The sequence below is a fragment of the Prenolepis imparis genome, unplaced genomic scaffold (genome assembly GCF_030444845.1).
Source record: "Prenolepis imparis isolate NDT839.2.m4 unplaced genomic scaffold, iyPreImpa1.0 SCAF_14, whole genome shotgun sequence".
Lineage (NCBI taxonomy): Eukaryota > Metazoa > Arthropoda > Insecta > Hymenoptera > Formicidae > Prenolepis > Prenolepis imparis.
The window spans coordinates 11,099,419-11,123,065 of NW_028141172.1; the positions used below are offsets into that span (position 1 = coordinate 11,099,419).

Consider the following 23,647-nt stretch of genomic DNA (forward strand, 5'->3'; position numbering starts at 1 on the left):
CGATGATGACATTTACACGGAGGATGATATGCATAAATACAAGAGCATATTATTGGCGACGAACGCGCATAAACGCAATTATGACACACAAGGCCAATTACGAAGCAACAGGGGATACAAGTACAAACATATAATCGCACCATTGATATCGATTGAAAAGAAAAAATCTGGAAAGGGAGTATTCATGTCTCACGCGATGGCACTAACCGACAATAAGATCGATTACATACACTGGGATGACCCCAACGAGCTAGTGGATAGGGTACGATTGCTGGACGCTTCGCGCCGAGCTGGCCACAACGCTCACGACAATGAGATCCTGTCGATCATCGAGGAACTTCGCGAAGCAGGCATTATTATAAATTGAATGGTTTCTCGACAAATCTAATCAGTCGATCAGCGTCACTCGTATCGGAAAAAAATGCCTATCAACAAATTTGGATTATTCGAACCAAGAAATGATGCAACCGGCACAAGCGGTTCTTGGGATAGATTGGAAAATTTATGTGCACGAAAACGCTCTGCGTCGTTTCGGACTATGACGCAAGGTCGCGGAAGATTCGTCGTGTAGCGCAACCTGAGACTGACACCGATGCCGTCAGCAAACTGTATGTGAAATCCTGCGTTAAAAGATTGATGAATCAACAGAAAGAATCAGATGAGAAGCTGACTTCCTTCGAGAAGGATGTGCGGGCAATACAGATTGTGATAGACGAACTTCAACGCGCGGCTAACGCTAACTCAGAAACGGCTATCAACCTGAATGAGCAGCAGTGAACGGGTTAGGAACGGCTTTCGAACGGTTATCGAACATCTACGAAGGGTTATCGAACGGCTACGAACAATTATCGAACAGCTACAAAGGATTATCGAATCTATCTATCGATACTATCTATCGATCTATCGATCTATCTATCGATACTATCTAACTACAATGAGTGGTAATGGTAGTGAACGGCCTAGCAACAGCTGCGAACGAGGCTACGAACAACTCAAGCAGGACTGCGAACGAGGCTATGAACGGCCTAGCAACAGCGAACGAGGCTACCAACAACTCAAGCAGGGCTGCGAACGAGGCTATGAACAAGTCATTAACGGCTACATGCAAGGCTATAAACAACTCAAGCAGGGCTGCGAACGGGTCAGTAACGGCTGCGAACGGGTCAGGAAAGGTTACGAACGGGTTAGAAACGACTGTGAACAAGGCAGCGAACGAATCAAGAATGATTTTCGAATGGGTCAAGAACGGAAGTGAACAACGCAAGAACGGCTCAAGAACGGCTACGAACGGCTCAGAAACGACTACGAATGGCTCAAGAACGGCTATGAACGGGTCAGGAACGACTGCGAACGGGTCAGGAACGGCCACGAACGGCTCAAGAACGGGTCAAGAACGGCTACGAACGGGTCAGGAACGGCTCAAGAACGGCTATTGAAGAACGGCAAACGAAAATGAATCATAAAACGAGCGACAAACGGCGATCGAGAAAAACCGACGAAGCGAAGAAACAACATAGTTTGGAGAGACGGCAGTTGGTGAACGAACTGCACGCGCCGGCAAGGAAAAATTTTCCCCGTAGACATGTCATAGTGTGGGGATACGATCTGTGGCAAGCCGACATCGTCGAGATGCGTCCGTATTCTCGTTTCAACAAAGGTTATCACTACATACTCACCGTCATCGATGTGTTGAGCAAGTACGCGTGGGCTATACCACTCAAGAGTAAAGGTGGAAGCGAGACGGCTGACGCTATCGCCGAGATAATTGGAGATAGCAAGAAATGCCCGAGAAACATGCAAACCGATATGGGGAAGGAATTTTACAACGCCGACGTGCAACGGCTTATGCGGAAATATAACATCAATCACTATTCTACATATTCAGTAATGAAGGCATCGGTTGTCGAGCGATTCAATCGCACGCTGAAGAACGACATGTGGAAGATGTTTACGCTGAACGGAACTTACAAGTGGATCGACGCGTTGTCGGAACTCGTATCGGATTACAACGCGCGCAAGCATCGAACGATCGGCATGCGACCCGCCGACGTCACCCCCGCGATCGCTGATAAACTTTTAAAAACGGTATATAGTAACATAAAGATTGCCGCTCCGGCGAAATTCAAAGTAGGTGACCCGGTACGCGTTAGCAAGTACAAGAAACTTTTTGAGAAGGGTTACACACCAAATTGGATAACCGAAGTGTTTAAAATTGTTAAAGTGCAGCGTACTAATCCCGTAACCTATCTACTCGAGGACTATCGCAAAACATCTGTCGCTGGAGCGTTTTACGAGCACGAGTTGCATAGCGCGAATTATCCGGACGTATATCTCGTGGAGAAAGTACTGCGCAGGAGGGGTGACGAGGTTTACATGAAATGGCTGGGATTTGACAATTCGCACAATTCTTGGATACATAAGGACAATGTGATTTAATTCATACAAACTGTTTATTAATTCCTCAATATTAGAAATATATAATGTGTACAACATATAAAAAATATTTGAAATATTAAAATATACATGAAATATGTGAAATACAAAATCTTTATTAATACATCCTTTCCGTTACAATATATGAAATACATACACATATGTTACATTATATTACATTATATTACATTATATTTTATAAGGGTATCTGGTAATGTCCCCATGGTAATGTGTCAGTCGAATCAGGTATGATATACCGCTTATCGTCGTACGGACTTAGAGCAATTTTTGTCTCGCAGATGGTATACACTTCATGCAATTTCGATCTTATACATGACTGCTGACGTGTCATTTCAATCTCGTCATTCAGGCACCGCGTATAATCGTCGAATGTTATCGTTCTCGCGACAACGTTACTTTTGACACCTTTTGCTTTTTTAGTGTCCTTTTTGCCATCCACTCGCAAAGCGTACATTTTTGCTCTGAGCCCGACGAATTTGGTCATTATCGCGCCGTTATTCTCGTCTTTCATCAAGCCTGGCACCTTTTTGTTTGCATGCGCTATACCGTACGCGTTGTCAATTTGATAATCGCTCGTATCGAATCTAGCGATATCGCGTTTCATATTTTCATACACGTCTTCGCATTTAATATGGTATATTAAACTGTCGGTGTCAGTGTACATTATCCGTCATCTTTCACGATAGAGCGGTGACATGTACTCGTAGTGAAATTCGTACAGACACACTTTCGATATGTCGAGTATACACATACCAATATAGATTGGTTTGTTAAATTTTACTTCTAGTTTACGTAATTCTACGGCAATTAAATTTTCCGAAAAGATGCTTCTACTGTGAAAATTTGGTTTAGCAATCATCGCCTCTGCTCCGTATTGTCCGTCCCAATGTGTGATGAGTTTTACATCTACATAATTACGCACATTTTCCATAGTTTTGCCAAATACTGCATTGTTCATTAATTTGTACAAATTTTTCTCAAAATCATTTTTCGCTTGTGTTATAAATTTTGTATTTAGTTCAATGTAATCGCGGAGCCATGCGGATTGAATAAATTGTAATACGCGATGTATCTTTACGATACGAAGACCGTGACGCGTGCACTGCTGCAGGTTGCGGTAGTGTATGACGTGACGCTTCTTATCATATAGCGTTGCGAGAAGCTTATCTTCCCGCCCTTCCCGGGCGGTTTGTCACGTGTCGGGCAAAACGGTAGGTCAGTGTGCGTGTCGTGAAGATGTTGTGGATACTCTAAATCTACTTCGAGGATATAGCCTGTAGGTGAATCGAGCGCTATTGACGAGATGTCAAAGTTAGATACATCGTCGAAAATCGGCATATGGCAATGGTTGGCACATTGCCCATCCGTACAAATTATTTACATCTAAATACATTAAATATGATGATGGTTTCGATGAGTCGTACGACTGCATGTACTTGTTATTAGCATGCGCATATCTTCCTGAACATTGACTTAGACCGCCGCGTATACCCCGTTCAATAAACATGACCATATCGATATCGGTAAGCAGTTCGAAATTTACGCGTGTATGTTTTAGCATCGCGTCCCATGTATACCCGGGAAGAGTATAATAATACGCAGGGTCGAGTCCATAACTCGCGATGCAAGTGTCGCGAAAGTTTTCAAATATATCTGCCAACAACAAGACATCAGTTTTTAAGTACAGATCGCTGTATTCACCCAAGGTTTGAATGGAGAATCGATTCCATACGTTTTCGGCGTGCGCGTAATCGCTCTCGGATACAGTGTCACCGGTTAAAGAACTGTAAAACGATTCGCGTGGTAAACGCGTGTCCTGCAGCTTGTCCACGCAGTCAATGTACTCGTACGGAAAGACACCTTTTCGCGTCAATAATTCAAAATTGTTAGCGGATAATGCGGAAAAATTGGAACGTAAAATTTTTAATTTTTCTTTATTCAAAAAAGATGCCAATTTGTCAAGACTGGCACTGAGAAATTTGTATGAATCGATGAATCGTAATTTCACGCAAGCTTTCCGATCTTTATCGTCGTCGGTACTATTGACAGTCTTTGTAAATGAAATGTATTTTTCTTTTGTTATTGGAAGCACATCTACGCGTCCTTCATACGCGGTAGCTATTTCTTTTATGATAAAATGTGCGTCATAGCCGGATAGATTATGGAAAACTACAGGAATGACATAATAGTCTTTGTAATTTATATTACAGTTTGAGTGCGCGGGACCCCTGTATCGCCCGGTCAGATGACAATGATCGCGTACGCGTGTATCATCCGGCGCAAACGGTTTCTCGCATATATGACAATGCGTGGCGCTATGAAATTTTTCCCATTCATCTTGCGTTAATTTTGTCATGGGGACATTATCAGACAAAATACCCTTTACGCGATGCGCTAAATTTTTAAGTTCTTCGGTGAACCATGAAACGCAATCGATGCTACGGCGAGAATTATACGCGGATAACGAGTTGTCGTACGAACAATGTAAATAATAAGCGATGCTGAATACCTCGTGATGTTGGGAGTATGACGCATGTTCCGGCGTCTTCTTCAGCACACACTCCAAGTCGGCGTACACCACGAAGGGAAGTCGCTCCTTTCTGTTGTAGTTGTCGAAGTCGAGCCACTTGTCTTTATCGCTTGGTAATCGGATAGCACAGTCGTTCATTTCTCGACAGTCTACTGTATGTGACTGCAACTTGTCCTCCGATCCGAAATAGTGCAAGCATCTGTGAAAGAAAAGAAAAATTACAATTTTATTTACAATTTTATTTACAATTTTATTTACAATTATTATATAGTTTGCAATAAATATACGTACCAATCGCAGATATATTTTTGACCATTGTGTTTGCTCAGTGGCGAGCTTACGAGGCGAGACAGATTTTTGATATACGCGAAATGCCCAATGTTATCATCCTCCTCCACATACAGCATATTTACATGTTTTTCTCTCTTCCGATCGGTGAGCTGTATCGGAAGAATAGATAATTCCTTCTTCCTCTCAATGCCGTAGACGTTGATTGAGATGTTATTTGCCACTTCAAATTTTTTTATTTGGTTCAACGTCATCGGAAACTCAATGTCCTGAAGATTTAACACTGTCGTATAATGAGGATATGAAGATTCCCGTGTCACATTTCTTTCGGCGGGGTACAGAGCGGCCACCACTGACCATGCGAAACATGCATTGTCTTTAGACTGCACGTTCACCACTGCTCTCTTCGTCACAATTTCTCGCGGCAAGTTTAAATAACACCCAGCACGCATAGGATTGCACTTGTTGACGTTGACCGTAAGATCAAGGATTCGTGACAATGCCCATCCGCTTCTTGAAACTCTTCTAGCGATGCTAGCGTGGGCTCGATAACGCGGCGCTCGTACCACTCGTGTAAATCGGACGTGCGAAAGAGTTCATAATTTCGCGTGTTAATGCTTTTGTTGGCGCGCTTATCACCGGACACAAACTCGCCATTAAACACGGTGTTCACTTTTGCACAGTTGTGTATTTTTATAACATCTTGCACTTGCTCGAGTACTACACTACTAGGATCTTCCAAAAATTGTCGCGGTTCGATATAGTCTGCGTTAATCACCGCACCTGTCAGTATCCGATTTTCGAACGCGGTATCGATCTCTCGCCAAACGAGTCTTCCCGTGTTATTATCGCCACTGTAATTACCACCACTGTAATTACCACCACTGGATATAAATTGTTTCTGCAATCGAATTTTTGCACCCTCGAGTCGCGCGATTCTTGCCACCAAAGATTGTCTATATCCAATCGAGAGTCGCGGACGCTTGACACGACTGCGTTCTTCGAGCAGTTTGATAAAGTCCTTGCAGCGCAGCGCCCATTCAAAATATTCGCCCAAAGTGGTGACTTGGCGGGACCGCTCCAACAGGTCGCGTTCGTTCTGCTCGATGTTTTCCATTATTTCTTTTATTCACTATTATACCACTAACACTTCTAATACAAGAAAGTAACCGCTAAACTTTTTTCACCGCTGCATCTATGCGCTTTCAAATCGTACTATGGTTTGACGCGCTCTCATCCTTCTTATATATATTTCACCTAACTCTGTCTCCTTTTCTAACATTTGGCGTATCTCAAAAGATAGTTTCCCGAGATATCGGTTTTATGGATAGAGGAGGAAGGACACAAGCTGCCGAACGTTGGCGCCGATACGTTGCATTCTTCCTTAAAAAATATTAAGAAAAATGTTTCTTGTTTACGACCGATTTTCCGCGAGGGTACAAAGCTGCTGAACGTCAACGCTTTTGCACCTAATCACGTTTCAACATGTTCGTCGCAGCGTCGGCCCTAAAATCCCCATTCCTTTCCATAATATCCTAATGATTTTATGGACATTTAATGGACATTTTGTCCATAAAATGAAAAAAAACATAGTTTTATGGATTCTAGAACGCTCCGTTGACAAGTTCGAGCAGCCGGACATCGGCGCTTCCGTAATAAAATTATACTAACGAGGGTACAAAATTGTCAATCATCGGCGCTTGTTCTATACCTTTTTTGGGAAAATATCTAAGAACCCTCATAAAAAAGTCGTAAAGATACCATCTACAAATATTGCACTCAGAAAACTCCCCCTCCTTTGTCGAAACATCCCCTCCATCCGCGTGACGTCAGCCCCCGCACCATCGAGATACCCCCGCCCCGCATGACGTCATACCCCTCGCCCCGGAGAACCCCCCCGCGCCCCGCACCCCTCTCAGAGGACCTGAGTTAGAACTCTCATAGTATCTCTACTCATGTTCTCATCAATCATTTTATCGTTAATATTTTTGTCAGCTGCGTTATTATTAGCCGTAATATTGTCAATCTGTTTTCCATTGTTGACTTCGACGACATTGCTTTCATTCTCGGCCACGATTTCCAAATCGTTCGCAACATGTGTTGTCTTCCTGAAAAAGTTTTGTATATGTAAATTAATATTTTCTCTAAAACTCTAATATTTTTTCTTCCAGCTTACTTAACATGACAACGATTCATATTATTCGCCTTATTTACATATATCATAAAGTATTACGTTTATTTAACTTTCTTGCAGCAAATACTTAATGGTATAAAGCGTAGGTGAATTACGAAATCGTTCCATGTTTTGCAGAATAAAATGACCTACTCTACAGCAATAATACATAAAATTTTATGTATTTGCTGCAAGGAAACTAAATAAACGTAATACTTTATGATATATGTAAAAGCCGAATAATATGAATCGTTACCATGCTAATTGTAAGTAGGCTAAAAGAAAATAATTTATATAGTAAACTATATGTAAACATATGCTAAATAAAACTCACTTTTGTTCTCGTGACAAGCGCGCAGGGGCATGACGCAGCCATGATTTGATAGGATCACTTATATCCTTGTTAATAACGAGAGGCTTCGTAAAGCGGCAGCGGACGACACCTATACAAATTAAAATTAATTTAATTCATAATTTATATAATTGCTATTTCAAATATTTCGTAATAGATAACAAATAAAATAGAAATAAAATATTATAGTTAAATCATTAGCATGAATTTGTTATGCTTATTTTGATACGATTTGACTTACTTGATATAACATCGTAAAGTTTTAGTTTCTCAAATGCTTTTTTTTATGGACTCCGTGGAAGCTATAATTCGAAGCTAATGCGTTGCTCATTATTTCCTGCATTAGCTTTGATACAGTACTTTTTATGTCGTTTTGTACAAAAATACCCAAGTCCTTAATCTGCAAGAATATTCAAAAATTTACAAGATGCACAGTTAATATAATTTTGAAAATCATCATATAGTCATATATAGAGGAGGTCGAATCACCCAAGAATTACTAAAATAAAACTGTGATGCTATTGCACATGTGAAATCTTGAAACTTATAAAAAAACTAATCAAAAAAGACCGCAATAAGGAAACAATTTTATAATTGAAATATTTTTTTGCAGTCCAGTTCATCTGTGCAAAAATTGTTTCATTTTCAATTTATCATCCTTTGACTCATCCTTTTGTAAAAAGGTTCTTTCCGATCCGAGTATAGAATTTTCAATTTAAAGCTTATGTACAGAAGATATACTCACTTTTGTTATAATTTTTTTTCTTTACGCGATGACATTTTTGTTTTTATTTTTTTATTTGTTTGGGTTCAAATAGAATGAGATCTTGCAAAGTCAATTTAATTCATTTGTGCATTCTGAGCTATATGACAAGTTAATAAGTAATAAAAGAACATTGTATGAATAAATGTGTGTGTGGATTGCAAAAAATATATTTCAGTTATGAAACTGTATCATTATTTTGGTGTTCTTTAATTTTGTTTAAAAAGTTTCAAGATTTCATGAATATTTTATACGTACATCAGTTTTATTTTTATTATTTATATATGGCTCGACTAAATGATACAAGACTCTTTCGTGATGTAAACGAAACATCACAAAATATACACTACACAAATATTACTTACTAAATTGTTTTTATAATGTATGTCAGTCAATAGACGTCGTTCTTCTTTTATTAAATCAGCTTCTGTCAGTAAGGGATAAACTTTCAAAATTTGACTTTCCGTTTTTTCGATTTCTTCGTCCGTCGTTTTTGTTGCCATCAATTTTATATTACGAATCTCAGCTATTAATGTATCTATTTTCAAATCAATGTTAGCCATTACTTGTAGAATTGTTTTGTTGCAATTCTCATCTATGAAAACAATAAAAATATAGCTTAAAAGGATGATATATGATTACGAATATTTATTTTTTTAATAGATTTGTTCCTTACGATTTTGCGGCAAACTTGACTGTCGGGTTAGTGACAGATCGTTAGTAATAGATTGGTCATTTATAGGTGAAACTTGATTTTTTCTTTTTATTTTTGTATGAACATTTGATGTATTTAGATCGGATTTTTCGGTCTCACTATCTTCATTACAGCTGGAGCCTGCGTCGTCGAAGTTAATCGGCGGAAAAGACTCAATAATTGCAGATGACTTTTTAGTTGATTTAATTTTTTCGACATCAGAATCAGTATTAATATCAGACATTATTAAAGCCTGTGATTTTCCTTTGCACGTTTCAAGGTTTCTAAAAAAAAAAAAAAAAAAAAAAACGATAATTAAGGTTAATATTTATGAATCTTGTAGAATCTTTTTCGCAAATGCATTGACATAGAATTATCAAAATTTAAGAAATTATCATACTCGTCGAAGCCAATATTTTTTTTATATTGTACAAACTCCAATTTTCGGCCGTATCTTCTTGATTCTCATTAGCCCTTGATGTTCTTGTTTTACTTTTATACGGAGGCCAATAACAATGAGTTTTGCAAGGTGTTCAACCATTTTTCAAGACTGACGCCATCGTCAAATTCAATGACTGCATATCGATTAGATGTCATCTTGATAAGAGCTGAAAATTTGATAAATTCAGAATTGATAAATATTAGACCTAATCTACAATGTGCTCTTTGTTTCCTGTTTCTTAGAAATTAATCCAATCCTGTTCGATTATTCTTCTTAAAATCAACTGCAATTGGTTAATTTCTAAAGAAACAAGAAGCAAAAAGCATACTGTACATTAGCCTTTAAGGTGAACGATGTGCCTAATAACTGTATATGGTAAATCGCTTAATAGAGCATTTAAAACTCCAATTTGTCGTACATTTCAATATTCCACAACTGACTTATATATTGTACATCCGATCCTCGTGTTTTTTTATACAAAAGCAGTATCAGTGCAGTACTTGCACTGTCTTCCTACATATGGACGCTCGTGAGATGAAGTGCCACGCTCCTTAGTTACGTATGACCGGCGATTCATTAACGCTCGAGCGATAAGTAGGAAGCAGTAGGCGTGAATCACAAGATCTGGCCGAAATGTGCAAGTAAATCCCAGCAGTGACTTATAATTCTCCTTAGGTCTTAATTATCAGTATGTAAGAATGGGAAAACGACAAATCCTGATTTGTGTGAAAGTTTTACACATTTGTTGACAATATCGCTGAGTGCTCGTAAGGATAATTTAACTTTATATATGTTGTGACCTTTAATTATTTGCGAGAAGTCTCGATCACACCCAGAAGGGTCGATCGTCTGACCCGTGGTCTCACTTCGACGCGACTTCTCGGGAGCTTCAAAACAAAAACTTTCGATGTCTCGAATTTCCGTGGGCGCCAGGCGTGATCTGTCGCACCGCTCCAATAAAAGAATCCTTACTCGCGAATATCCCAATACGGGTCTTAATTCGACGTGGAACTCCCCGAGAGATCGCGACGGAAAAGTTTCGCGGCAGCTCAGATTAAAGGAAAGGGGGTTCGGGGTTGCGGGGCAGGATACGAAAATAACTGGACACTCGATAGAGAGAAAAAGATGTAATTTAATATAGTTTGGGGGAACCAAGTAACCCAGATAGCCAAATCTGTCAAGAGCATGTATTAAAACTGCGTGCTATATATTTTTGCCAGCAAAAAACTGCAGATTTTATACAAAACTTGTTATATCAGATAATGATAGCAGAACGTTGGCAGAAATGTTATAAAATCTGCTGACATAATTTGGCAGCAAGTCAGTAGCAGAAATCAAGCAGGATTTGTATAGAATTATCATAGCAGATTGGTAGTAGAAACCGAGCAGGATTTGCGCAACGCAGTTTGGTGTCAGATTGACGGCAGAAATCGAGCAAGATTTGCGCGCGCACAATCTAATGGCAAATTGACAATAGGATCTGCATTATGCAGTTATTTAATAGTTCCTTCACCTACCGCTATGTGATGTATTTTCTCGCAATCAAATTTCTGTTAAAAATAGATATAAAGTCTGCAAGTCGTGGCTATTAATAAAAGATCAAAAGTATATTTTTCTATCAGTTTAATTTTTGATATCTGACAAGTCTAACATGAGAATATTAAACTTATTAGAATCAATAGGATATACATGAAAAATTATCCATTTACTTTCTATTTAAAGCATAAAGCAGAATTTAATTCTCATATAAATTATATCTTAAATTTTATAAATTATATAAATTTTATTATTTTTACAATTTATTTTATTAATTTAATTAATAGATTAAATTGAACATTTAATTGCTATGTGAGATATAACTACATACAATATAATATGTTATACATTAAATATCATATTTATGAAAAAAAAAATTATAAGTAGCGGATAACACGTCTTATGCATCTGTTATATTCATCGAAAAATATTGAATTTTATTATACTTATATATTCAAATGGCAAGGAACTGTGCAGATCCTGCTCGATTTCTGCCGCCAATCTGCTATTAGATTGCGTTTGACAGATCTGTTCGGTTTCTGCCGCCAATCTGCCATCAAACTATATGTGCAGATCTGCTCGGTTTCTGCCGCCAATCTGCTATCAGATTTTGCTTACTAACTATGCTAGCAGAATATCATCAATTGCGGACACAGTGGATAGGAATCTGCTGTAAAGTCATGATTAGATCTGCTGTCATACTGCCGACATGCTGCTAACATTTTGCTATCTGGGAATATAAAGAAAAATGTAAGGGCCAGTATAGGGACAAATATGTAGCGCAATCGATATGGGAGATTGATCTCCGATAATTCACGGCGAGTAGAGAGTCGTCAATCACACGATCTTAGCGGGCATCGAAATGCGTGGCTAAAAGTTCGCGCGCGGGATCGAAGTCGGGGTTAAGGCAAGGGGACTCGACGATCTCGAATCCGGCTGATGATATTTCGATTAGGAAACTTTCGTACGCGGAGTCTAACCGGATTCCGGCAACGAATATTTTCTGTACTATCGACAATCGCCTGGCTTTAACCCGCGACCACAATTCCCAAGCCTATATACTGGCACTTGATAGCGGCCGTTTCGCTAATTTTCGTAATCCGCTCTCCCCCCCCCCCCGTGTTATCGAGAGATTTACAAGTAATTTTACGCGAACAAGAATTATAGCGAGCGACGCGCCCGACTACGCGATACACGCGGCGGCGTGTCCGATTACATGCCACGGACGCGTGGCTCGCGCTGCTCTTGGAATTCAATGGGGATACAACAAAAAAATATATATATATCAGAAAACAAAGAGAATACGCCTTGCGTTACGCCGAAGGTTTCCGCAGGAGTTATCGACAGAAATTACACATAGGAAATTCGACTTAGATAATAGATCTCAATATAAATCAGATACATTAATTCCTTAATATTAACCTAACATCTTAATCGCGATTACGAGCTCACCGGGATGTCGTGCGGTAACGACAATGTCTTTGTGACTCACACATATAATAGAATTTTCGGTATCGGGACTACACTATGTTATAGCTCGGACTGTTGGCGAATTCATATGAGAGAGTATGCGAACCACCAAAAAGAAAAGGCTCGGACGCGTCGCAGTACCGCGAGGCCACGTATCGATATCGCGTAAATTACGTTATTCTCGCAAAGAACGCCCGTAGGGGGCGGCAACGAATTACGCGGTGGCCTTTCTTTTCCGGCATTACACGTCCGAACCGTCTATCTTGGTACTCTATGGCTGGAGGATGACGACGCCGTCGCACCGGTATCTCTCCGCTTCCGTATTTCGTCCTTCGTGAAACGCTCAGTATTCGCTCGTCACAGGACCTCTACTCTCCACGTACGCTCGCCGAACAGTAACGAGAGGGAGCCCCGCAGGAGACACGCCGGCGAATTACTTGCCAATTAGGCCACGGGTGGCGCTATTGGGTGTCAGGGACGTCGCGCGGTCTTGTTATTCCGGCCGGCGCGAGTCTTCCCGATTTTTCCTTGTCCTCGTATCTTTTCTTCGTGGGGATTGGGATTTTTCCTCTCGGGTCACCGAGGTTGATTTGGCTGGGCAGCGTACAGCGGACCCGTTCCCGCTTCCCGGGGCGCCGGATGTCCTTCTCGTCGAGTTCTTGATCGATTTTGGATCATATCCGGCCCCGGGCGCGGGATTTGCAGCGGGTCTCGCGCCGTCGCTCCACTGTGGGGCTCCTGCGCGTGTTACACTCGGAGTGGCCTTCCCCATGTGATCTCCTCGGTTTCTGTGGGATGGAAGGTCTTTTTTAAAGGGCGGCAGCTTCGGTTCCTTTTATGGTTTTATTACATAATTATTTACTGTCGTATCTCACCTAGCGTGCTCCGTGTAGGATGCGGCCTCATCTCGTCCTGGCTTCTTTAATCGTCTCGCCTCCTCCAGCCGCTTCTTATCACTAATTACTCAAACTTATCTTATTTATACTACGCGGAATAAGGGCAGCGGAATCGCGTCCGATTCCGCTCTCGGTTCGCTCGCTCTCTCTCTTCCTTTATACGGGAGGAGAGCAGAGGTCTCTGAGACACTCCCGACCGGGCCTTTCGGCCTTTGTGACGGACAATCAAAATATGTCACGTCACAATGTCCAGCAATGATGATGGGCATGGAATCATGAAAAAATCTTCCTTGGAAGTGAGCTGTCGGCCTATTATTATTAATCCTCGGGTTTCACGACAGGAAGCTATATTTTGAATCTCAAATATATCACCATTTTTTAGAATGCAGCAATTATCAGCATTGTCAGTAGTTTTGATAGTAAAAGTCAATGATTTTATAACTTTATACTGTGGATTAATGCAGTTCTCAGGTAGAGGACCTTTGACATGAAGAGAAGTTGCAACAAGTTCTAAATCATCGTTTGTGCTTTTATTATAATTTAAACATGCAGTTTTTATTTCTCCATAGCGCCGGGCTATTTGCTGCAGTGATTTCTCTGGTTTACGTATCATATTTTTCAGTATCTGCATGAAATTCTCAAATTTAAATGCACTAAGCTTCTCTACAGATCCATGTAACTTTGCATCTTCTACGAGGTGGATAATGCCATGAACGTTGTGCGTTACATGATGCACGCCGTATATTTTAGCGAATGACTTGATAAAATGCTTCGCAAGACTTTCTGCGTAGTTCAATTTATTCTGATGCCGTTCCACGTCGCATAATATTCTTATCAAAACATGAAGCGTCATGAAGTGATCGTACATCGCTTTTGGCAAGATCTTTCTTAAAACAATTGGCCCCGTATAAAGAAGAAATTGCCGAAATTCAATAGCTTTCCACAGCTTCAAAAACTCCAAGGTTTGAGGTCTTCGACCGAATTCTTTTGAAATAAATGGTTTCATATCATTTTCAAGCCGTTTCGAGATTTTAAGAATTTGTAGACGGCCGAGTCTATGTGTTTTCGCCGTGAATCCATAATGTTATCATTTTTTTAACAACGCCTAACAGTATTAGGTGCATATAATCTAAAGTTACATTAGATACCAATTCCAGTCCTGGTATAGAATCGAGAATTGTTCTCTTTTCGTGGTACTTCTTATCATTATAGTCTCTCACTAAAATCTCGATCTGTTCGTCTTTTGGCATTTAATTTGGGAAAACACCTGCGATTTTTTTTGTTTTTCCTTTTGTCATACATTTCGTGCAACTATTAAATCCGGAAAAACCTTTTACGCCCAAAATAAACGATTTTGCAGGAGCATCGCAAATAATAAATCGAATCGAAAATTTGTACAGTTTTTCCCCAATAATAATGCCATTTTCGCACAACTCAATAGCCTCTTGGACAAATTAGTCTAAATAAATATTAGCATCTTGAGGTTTTTGGTGTCCGTAATATACTCCAATCATAAAAACTTCTTTGTAGGGTATAATATTTCCCAAAATAGGCCAAAGCGCTGCCGTAGAAGAATTAAATAAGGGGACTCCATCAATGTTTATAGCAATAGTTATTTCGTCAATAGTTAAATTTTCAATTCTATTGCAAGAGTCCCGAATACTTTAAACAAGCCCGAAATGATGGTACTCTCCAGGAAAGACTGCACGAATACGGTCTGTTTCGTAGTCTGCAGTAAGGTACGAGCATCACGCGGTAATACTGTAGATAGGCTTGGGACTAATTTTAATAAGGCAAGCAATTTTTTCAAGCTGTTATGCGAAATTTTTTCAACAACAGCCCATTCTGCCAGTTTTACCTTAACGTATTCCATGCTCTGAGAACTGTCTATCGATATCTGTCTATCGACAGTCTGAGAACTATTTGTTTCATTTATCACAGGGACTTCAATAACGGAGGTTACGTTTTGATCAATATTTCGATCAGTATTTTCGTCGCTTGGATAAATGTCCATTTGAAGAGATTCATTTTCAGTTTGCATAGAAATATAGTTTTTGTCCAACAAGGTTAAAGTATCAGACAAATCATTTGAATTTACTATTTCAATGTTTTGTGGACTAGGTAACGAATCAGGAATCGGGAAATTTTGCGTAGGAACCAAATCAATTGATGTATTAGTGAGTTCAGATTGCTGTTCCCACTGTTGAACGATTTGAAGGATTCGCCGACGTCGTTGCCTGTCACAAATTTCAAAACTACTTTTTCGTTTACACGATTCCATCTGTAGAAGAAAAATTATTTATTTCTAGCTATATTAAGAAAAATTATTTCTTACAAGTATATTAAGTCTAAACCTAAATTAGTAGAACATTAAACCTTATATAAAAATTATTTATTAATTTTTTGCGCTGAAAAAATAATTCTTTCGCTCCAACCATTAAAAAGTTACGAAGGGTTAGATATTAATCTTAAGCTATTTATATTAGCCATCATAAATACATATAGCGTATACGTAAGTCAAAGTAAAAAATTTAAACTACTAAAATTATTTTTTTTTTTTTTTTGCTATGTAGGTGGCGAATTTTTACTCACAAAATAATTTTAAAAAAAAATAAGATAAAATAAAATAAAAACGGATCAGCGCCACCGAAATTACAAGAGTAAAGTGCTTTAAAAAAATGATTTGCTCCCATTATTATGATATCAAAATGTTCCCTGAATTATTTGGTTTCAAGATAAAGATTCAAATTTTTGCTAAATTTTATTTTTATTCTATTTTTAGTCTTAAATTTTATTTTGTTAGCAAAAAAATTCAAAACTTTGATATCTTGAAAGCAAATAATTCAGGAAATATTTTAATATGATTCAAGTAAATTATTTCTTTGGAACACTTTATTCTTGTAATTTCGATGATGCTAATCGGTTTAGTCTTTTATAAACTTATTGCATGAGTAAAAATTTCGAAACCTACATATTTTAATAGCAAATAATTCAGGGAACATTTTGATATCATAATAATCATGCGAACAATTAATTTTCTTAATGTATTTTTTCTCTTGAGTAGCGCATTTTATTCTTTTGATGTCTTCTCAAATATTGAAGCAAAAAATGTTTTTAAAATAGGTAGCAAAAGAATAGCTGTATTTACAATAAGCATTTTTTATTTGTATGTAATTTCTTCGAATCTTCATATATGTATGTACGTCAGTTTATAAAAAAATTGGCACAATGAGGATTTGATTATTTTTCATGCTTCCAAAAATCTTTAAATAAATAAAGAGTGTTCTCTGCGTTTCACAGCATTCAGATTATCGTTAAAAATTTTCTAGAGAATCCACATTACAATATATTGCAGCAGTGTAGTAATAATTGTAATAAAACAGGCAATATTAGCAATACTCTAGCAATGTTGGCTGTTTTATTACAATTATTACTGTATATATGCTGTATATTATGCTGTAATATATTTATCAGGAAATGTACAGTGATTGCCACAGTGATTGACCCCTCGTATATACATGCATGCACATTCCTTCGGACACTTTTTCTAAATGTGATTTTGTGACTGTTTGAAATATTTTAAGCACTCTGGCATAAAAGTCCTAATTTTTTAAATGAAGTTTCCCCTATGAGAAAAGAAAATTATAAAAATATTAATTAAAAGCAGATAATACAAAAAGTGAAAAATATTTAAATAAAGTGGGTTCTATAAAATTTCTAACGACAATCTACATCCTGTGAAATATAGAAAACACTTTTTTTATTTATTGAAAGTCCTTAAAAACATGAAAAGTTATCAAATCTTCATTGTGCCAATTTTTTTGTATAAACTGATATACATATATAAAGGAAAAATTACAGACAAAAAACACTTATTAAAAATATTTAAGGTTTACTTGACTTGAAAAAATGTTATGGCTCACTTGACGTGGAATTTATGTATATATTAACAACTAACAATTTAATATATTTAAGGATAATAACAGGATTATTTTTGTTTTTGTAAAAATAAGTAGGTAGGTTAAAGTTCTTGCGATTTTAATTAAGTGATCTTTTTCTCATACAGCATGTGTATATTCAAAAGACGTTAGAGGACATTCCGAAGAAATACTGTCTCCCACATATATACTTTGGGATGTCTTGAACAGTTTTTTTTTGGATATGCATGCTGTGTGAGTTCTCAAAGTAATAAATAATATATATACACATTAAAAAACTACACAATCAGTGTCAGAAAGTTCTAATATATAACTGTTAATGCGGCTCTTGTTTAACCGTGTGCATGGCACGTATTTTCTCTTTTATTCGTATTTGTTGCTCGCTTTAGGTTTGTTGGAATAAATCGTAATGGAATGTGTATATCGCACTAAACTTTATTAGCCACCTTTTTCGCTTGTTAGCGGCGCGCATACTACTACACAACGAGGGGGAATCCCTGTAGCATTTTCAGTCTTGCCAACTCGCAAAATATACGAGGGTGGTTTGAAAAGTCCGTGCAAAGTCAGAGAGATGGCACCACTGGTGCGTATCGAGGTTATTTTTAGTTAGTAGCATCTCTTGGAAGAACACACACCAAGTTTCAGCCAGATCGGTCTATTTCTCTGTGTTTGGCGTTCGTTTGAATCGAGAAAGTCGAGTGATTTCCAAAAAATGGATGAAAGAGAATTTCGTGTGTTGATAAAACATTACTTTATGAAAGGCAAATCGCCTCAGAAGACTAAGGAGAAGCTTGATAAACATTATGGTGAATCTGCACCTTCGATTAGAACAGTTTATAAGTGGTTTCAAAATTTTCAGAGTGGCCATATGAGCACAAGTGACGCTGAACGTTCTGGACGCCCTATTGAGGTCATTATTCCAGAAATCATTGATAAAATCCATGATATGATGATGGATGATAGAAGAGTGAAGGTGCGCGAGATTGCTAGTGCTGTGGGCATCTCGAGTGAACGGGTACATAATATTTTGCATCAACATTTGGGCATGAAAAAGCTATCCGCAAGATGGGGATCCGCCGCGATTGCTCACAGTTGACAACAAACGAAATCGTGTGAGGTGTTCCAAGGACGGTTTGCAGCTGTTTCAGCGGAATCCACAGGACTTTAAGCGTCGTTTCGTCACTGTGGACGAAACATGGATACACCGCTACACGCCTGAGACCAAGGAACAGTCCAAACAATAGGTTGCCAGCGGGGAGTCTGCACCAAAGAAGGCGAAGACCGTTCTTTCGTCCGGGAAAGTTATGGCGACTGTCTTTTGGGATTCGCAAGGAATAATCCTCATCGACTATTTGGAAAAGGGCAAAACTATTACAGGTGCATATTATTCATCGCTATTGGACCGTTTGAAAACCGAGCTGCAAGAAAAACGTCCACGATTGGCCCACAAAAAAGTCCTTTTCCATCACGACAACGCACCAGCTCACTCATCTGTAGTTGTAGCCGCAAAATTGATGGAATTAAGGTTCCAACTCGTTCCGCATCCCCCCTATTCTCCAGATTTGGCTCCCTCGGACTACTACTTGTTCCCCAATATGAAGAAATGGCTGGGGGGAAAGAGATTTTATTCAAACGAGGAGGTGATTGCGGAAACGAATGCCTATTTTGCAGAGTTGGACCAATCTTATTATTTGGAAGGGATCAACAAACTGGAGCAGCGTTGGACGAAGTGTATAAGCCTAAAAGGAGACTACGTTGAAAAATAAAAAAAGTTTATCCCGAAAAATTAAGTAGTTTTCATTTTTGCACGGACTTTTCAAACCACCCTCGTATAATATAGGAACTTAAAGGCGCCTCTCGCGGCAGATGAATATAATACTATATAAATCAAAATTATTGGCTAACGGCCTAAACATACCGCGCGCCTTGATGTAGTCAGGCTCATCAACAAAATGCTATAATAAAACAAAGAAATGATACAAATAAATGACTTCCTACAATTCGCATAACTGATAACAGAACAGGTATCCTTTATAACAGAACTAGATAAATGAAATATTATCCTCAATTGGTAATACGCAAAGCTTGTTTGCTGGCCGTTTGAATATTCCTCTAACTGTCTTTACACTCGCTGCTCTGACGACTCCATCTGTGCCGGGATGCACAGTAACGATACGACCCATAAGCCACGATTGAGGTGGCAGATCCTTCTCCAGAACGATCACCATTTGACCTGGTTCAATCGGCGGTCCTTTATTTTGCTTCCATTTCGTACGTTACTGCAGATAATCGACAGACCATCTCCTCCAGAAGCATTGTCTTGCCTGCTCGATACGCTGCCACCGTGACAGACGGTTCTCCGGCAATTCCTGCAAACTCGGTTCAGGATAAGAAATAAGGGAATCCCCAATCAAAAAATGACCAGGAGTTAAGTAGAAATAATCTTCAGGATCAGATGATAAAGGTGTTAAGGGTCTCGAATTCAATATCGCTTCTATTTGAGTTAGCAAAGTAGCTGCCTCTTCAAACGTCAATGATCCGTCAGACGTTACTCTATAGAGATGATGCTTTGTTGAACGCACCGCAGCCTCCCATAGTCCGCCAAAATGTGGTGCCTTGGGAGGGATGAAGTGCCAGGTGATGGAGTCTTCAGCCATCTTGTTCACTATATCGTGCCGAAATTCCTCGTGATTAAAGAGATCGCGGAGTTCTTCTAATTGGCTCCTACGAAATTGGTGCCATTGTCAGAAAACATGTCTGACGGTTTGCCACGTCGACCAATAAATCTCTTCAACGCGCTTAGAAATCCATCGGAGCTCAAAACCGATTCCAATTCGATGTGGACAGCCTTGGTAGCTAAACACACAAAAATAGCAATCCATGCTTTAGATTTTTTTGCATTACGACGCTTCCCTTCTTTGATGAGAATTGGTCCGCAATAATCCACTCCTGTATTGCTGAATGGTCTCGATGGCTTGACGCGAAATGACGGGAGGTCACCCATGACTTGTTGCGACGCATGAGGTCGGGCCTTGAAGCATGGAATGCATTTATGTACGATGGAGCGTACGATTCCTCTAGCACCTAAAGGCCAATAACGCAATCTTACAGCTCCCAATGTAGCCTGAGGACCGGCGTGAAGTAACTTTACATGTTCCCACTCAATGACGAGTTGAGTGAAGCGATTGTGAGCCGGCAAAATTAACTGATGTTTAGTCTCATATGGTAAAACTGAGTGCTTTAGACGACCGCCTACTCTTGAAAAACCCTCTTGATCTAGAAAAGGGTTTAATCCGAGCAGTCGACTGCCCTTTCCTATTGATTCTTGCTTCTTGATAGCTTCTATTTCTTCTGTAAATGCTATTCTCTGCATCCTCTTGACGATGGTCTTCCGTTATGCTTCTAACTCTTGCGCCGTGATAGGACCGAATTTACCTTTGATTCGGAGCAGAGCGTGTATTATAGGTGAACCTCGCTATTGTCCTCACGAGTGCAATGTAGGATGAGAATCTTTCTATTATGTTAAATTCTTCTTGCGATGCGACATTGGCGACGATTACCTTTCGCTGTTCTGGTAATTCTTCAAGATTACTATTATGCCGAAAAACTTCAGGCCATGACGATTTGTCGTCATTTAACCAGTGTGGCCCGTTCCACCATAGAATCGAGCCAATCAGAGATTCAGGATTAAAGCCACGAGATAAGATGTCTGCCGGGTTTTCGTTAGTTCCCACGTGATGCCAACTTGCGATCGACGTGAGTTCCTGAATTTCACCAATTCTATTTGCGACAAAGGTGTTGAATTTACGGCTTGGTGACCGGATCCAATCCAAAACAATGGTAGCATCTGTCCAATAGTATGTGTCGTGTATCTGCAACTCTAATATTGGAAGGATTTTGTTAATTAATTGAGCTAACAACTGAGCACCGCACAACTCTAATCTGGGTAAGGATATCGCCTTCACAGGTGCAACTCGAGACCTTGAGCACAATAAGCGCGTGCGATGTAACCCATCTTGATCAGTGACTCGCAGATATACGCATGACCCATATGCATTTTGGCTGGCGTCAGAAGCCATGTAGCTCAATGCGAGCGATGGTTTGAGTATCCAATGCCATACGTGGTATTCGAAGTTCATTTAGTTGCTTCAATTGAGATCTGTACGTAACCCATTCAGTGTATATATACAAAGGCAGCGATTCGTCCCAGTCCACCTGTAAAGTCTATAATTTTTGAATAATTATTTTTGCCAGAACTATAACAGGACCGAGGAGCCCCAGCAGGTCGAAAATTTGCGCGATGCCCGACAATATCGTTCTCTTCGTCGGACGTTGAATATAACCTTTGTTTATTTCTATTCTGTATTGGAAAACATCCTCGACAGGATTCCATTGAATTCCGAGAGTCTTGAATATGCCTTCCTTATCCAATGAACGTATCGAACAAGTCACCGAGGATTTCGGAATGTCTTCAAGAAGCTCCGCCGTGTTAGAGGCCCACTTGCGTAATATGAAACCACCCTTTTCGAGCAGCTTCGTGGTTTCGTCCCTGATTTGTAAAGCCTTTACCTTTGAATTTGCCCCAGTGATCAAATCGTCTACGTAGAAATCACGCAGAACTATTTGAGATCCAATAGGAAAATCTTTCGCCTCATTTTCAGCAAGAGTTCTGAGCGATTTGATTGCCAGAAACGATGCGGGACCCGTTCCATATGTGAGGGTTACTAATTCGAATTCCTTTATTTGCTCGTGCGGTTCGTCGCGCCAGATGATCCGTTGCAACGCAGTTTGCGATTCGTCTACGAGTACCTGCCTGTACATTTTGGCAATATCTGCAATCAAAACATACTTGAATGTCCGGAATCTTACAATTATAGAAAATAATTCCTGTTGCAGCACAGGACCGATCATGAGAGAATCGTTGAGGGAAATGCCTGAAGTGGTCTTACAGGAGGCATCGAATACAACCCTGAGCTTGGTTGTAGAATTTTCCTCCTTGCTTACACAGTGATGTGGTAGATAATAATGAGGCATCGCACTGGGATCACTATCCTGTAGTTCTCTCATATGCCCCAATGATTCGTATTCATGGATGAATTTCTTGTATTCCTCCTTCAATGTTGGATCACGGTTGAGCTTTCTCTCGAGATGCTTGAATCTTCGCAATGCTGTATCCTTGGATTGACCTAGTCGAGACATTTCTTCCTGTTTGATGGGAAGCTTGACGATGAATCTACCAAACGAATTCCGCCGGACAGTAGACTCGAAGTATTCTTCACACTTGCGCTCTTCAAGTGAAGCTCTAGATCTCCGCGCGCCATGCTCGACTTCCCAAAATTGCCTCATCAAATAATTTAGCTCATCAGTTGCGCTGAAATTGCATATTGTTGATTTCACATGCGATGTTCTGGCGACCACCCTACCTGCTGCGATCCATCCAAGATGTGTCTTTTGCCAGCATGGTTGCGTCTCGGTGGCCTTTATTTGCCCTATACACATGATGTCCCAGAATATCTCTACTCCTATGATCATGTCAATTCTCGATGATTCTAGGAATTCTGGATCTGCTAGCGTGATTCCAGATGGGACGCGAATGTCGGCTCGATTAATAGATACCGTTGGAAGATCCTGAGTAATTGTGCGTAGTATAAAGCAATTGAGCTCTGCTTTAAAACCATTGAGACGAGAATTCAACTTTACCTTGACTGTACTATGAGTTTCAGCCTTTGAGCCTCCAACACCATTGATCGGAACACAGGTGGCAACCTGTCTAAGTTCAAGTTCCTTCACTAGTTCGGCACTCACAAAGTTCAATTGCGAACCGTTATCGAGAAGCGCACGACAGGGATGTACCTTTCCTTTCGCATCTTGAACGTGAACGATCGCTGTGGACAATAACACGTGATGACCCGTCGATGGTGCCAAATGATGTACGCTTGTGTTTGACGATTGAATAAGAGCACTAGAATCCGCGGAGTTCCGAGTCTTTGGGCTGCGACGTCAAATCCATGTGAAGCAACGTATTGTGTCTTTTGTTGCATTTTTTGCATGAACCGGCATTACACTGCTTTGCTCGATGCTCGCTAGACTTCAGACAATTCAGGCACAGCT

General features: G+C 39.6%; 4 protein-coding genes across 4 annotated transcripts; 1 reads left to right on the forward strand and 3 right to left on the reverse strand.

The window, feature by feature from the left end:
• The first annotated feature begins 18,248 nt into the window (after window positions 1-18,248).
• LOC145945160 (protein GVQW3-like) lies at window positions 18,249-18,632 on the forward strand. Its single transcript, XM_083053985.1, has one exon. It carries the CDS (start codon window positions 18,249-18,251, stop codon window positions 18,630-18,632), a length of 384 nt encoding a protein of 127 aa, XP_082910111.1.
• A 946-nt stretch (window positions 18,633-19,578) lies between these two features.
• LOC145945161 (uncharacterized) lies at window positions 19,579-20,193 on the reverse strand. The gene is made up of 2 exons (XM_083053986.1): window positions 19,890-20,193; window positions 19,579-19,769 (listed from the first exon to the last, which is right to left on the reverse strand). Exons 1-2 carry the CDS (start codon window positions 20,191-20,193, stop codon window positions 19,579-19,581), a joined length of 495 nt encoding a protein of 164 aa, XP_082910112.1.
• Window positions 20,194-20,249: 56 nt separating this feature from the next.
• LOC145945163 (uncharacterized) lies at window positions 20,250-20,909 on the reverse strand. The gene has a single exon (XM_083053987.1). It carries the CDS (start codon window positions 20,907-20,909, stop codon window positions 20,250-20,252), a length of 660 nt encoding a protein of 219 aa, XP_082910113.1.
• A 58-nt stretch (window positions 20,910-20,967) lies between these two features.
• On the reverse strand, window positions 20,968-21,675 carry LOC145945164 (uncharacterized). The gene has a single exon (XM_083053988.1). The coding sequence runs from the start codon at window positions 21,673-21,675 to the stop codon at window positions 20,968-20,970; it is 708 nt and encodes a 235-aa protein (XP_082910114.1).
• Window positions 21,676-23,647: the final 1,972 nt, after the last annotated feature.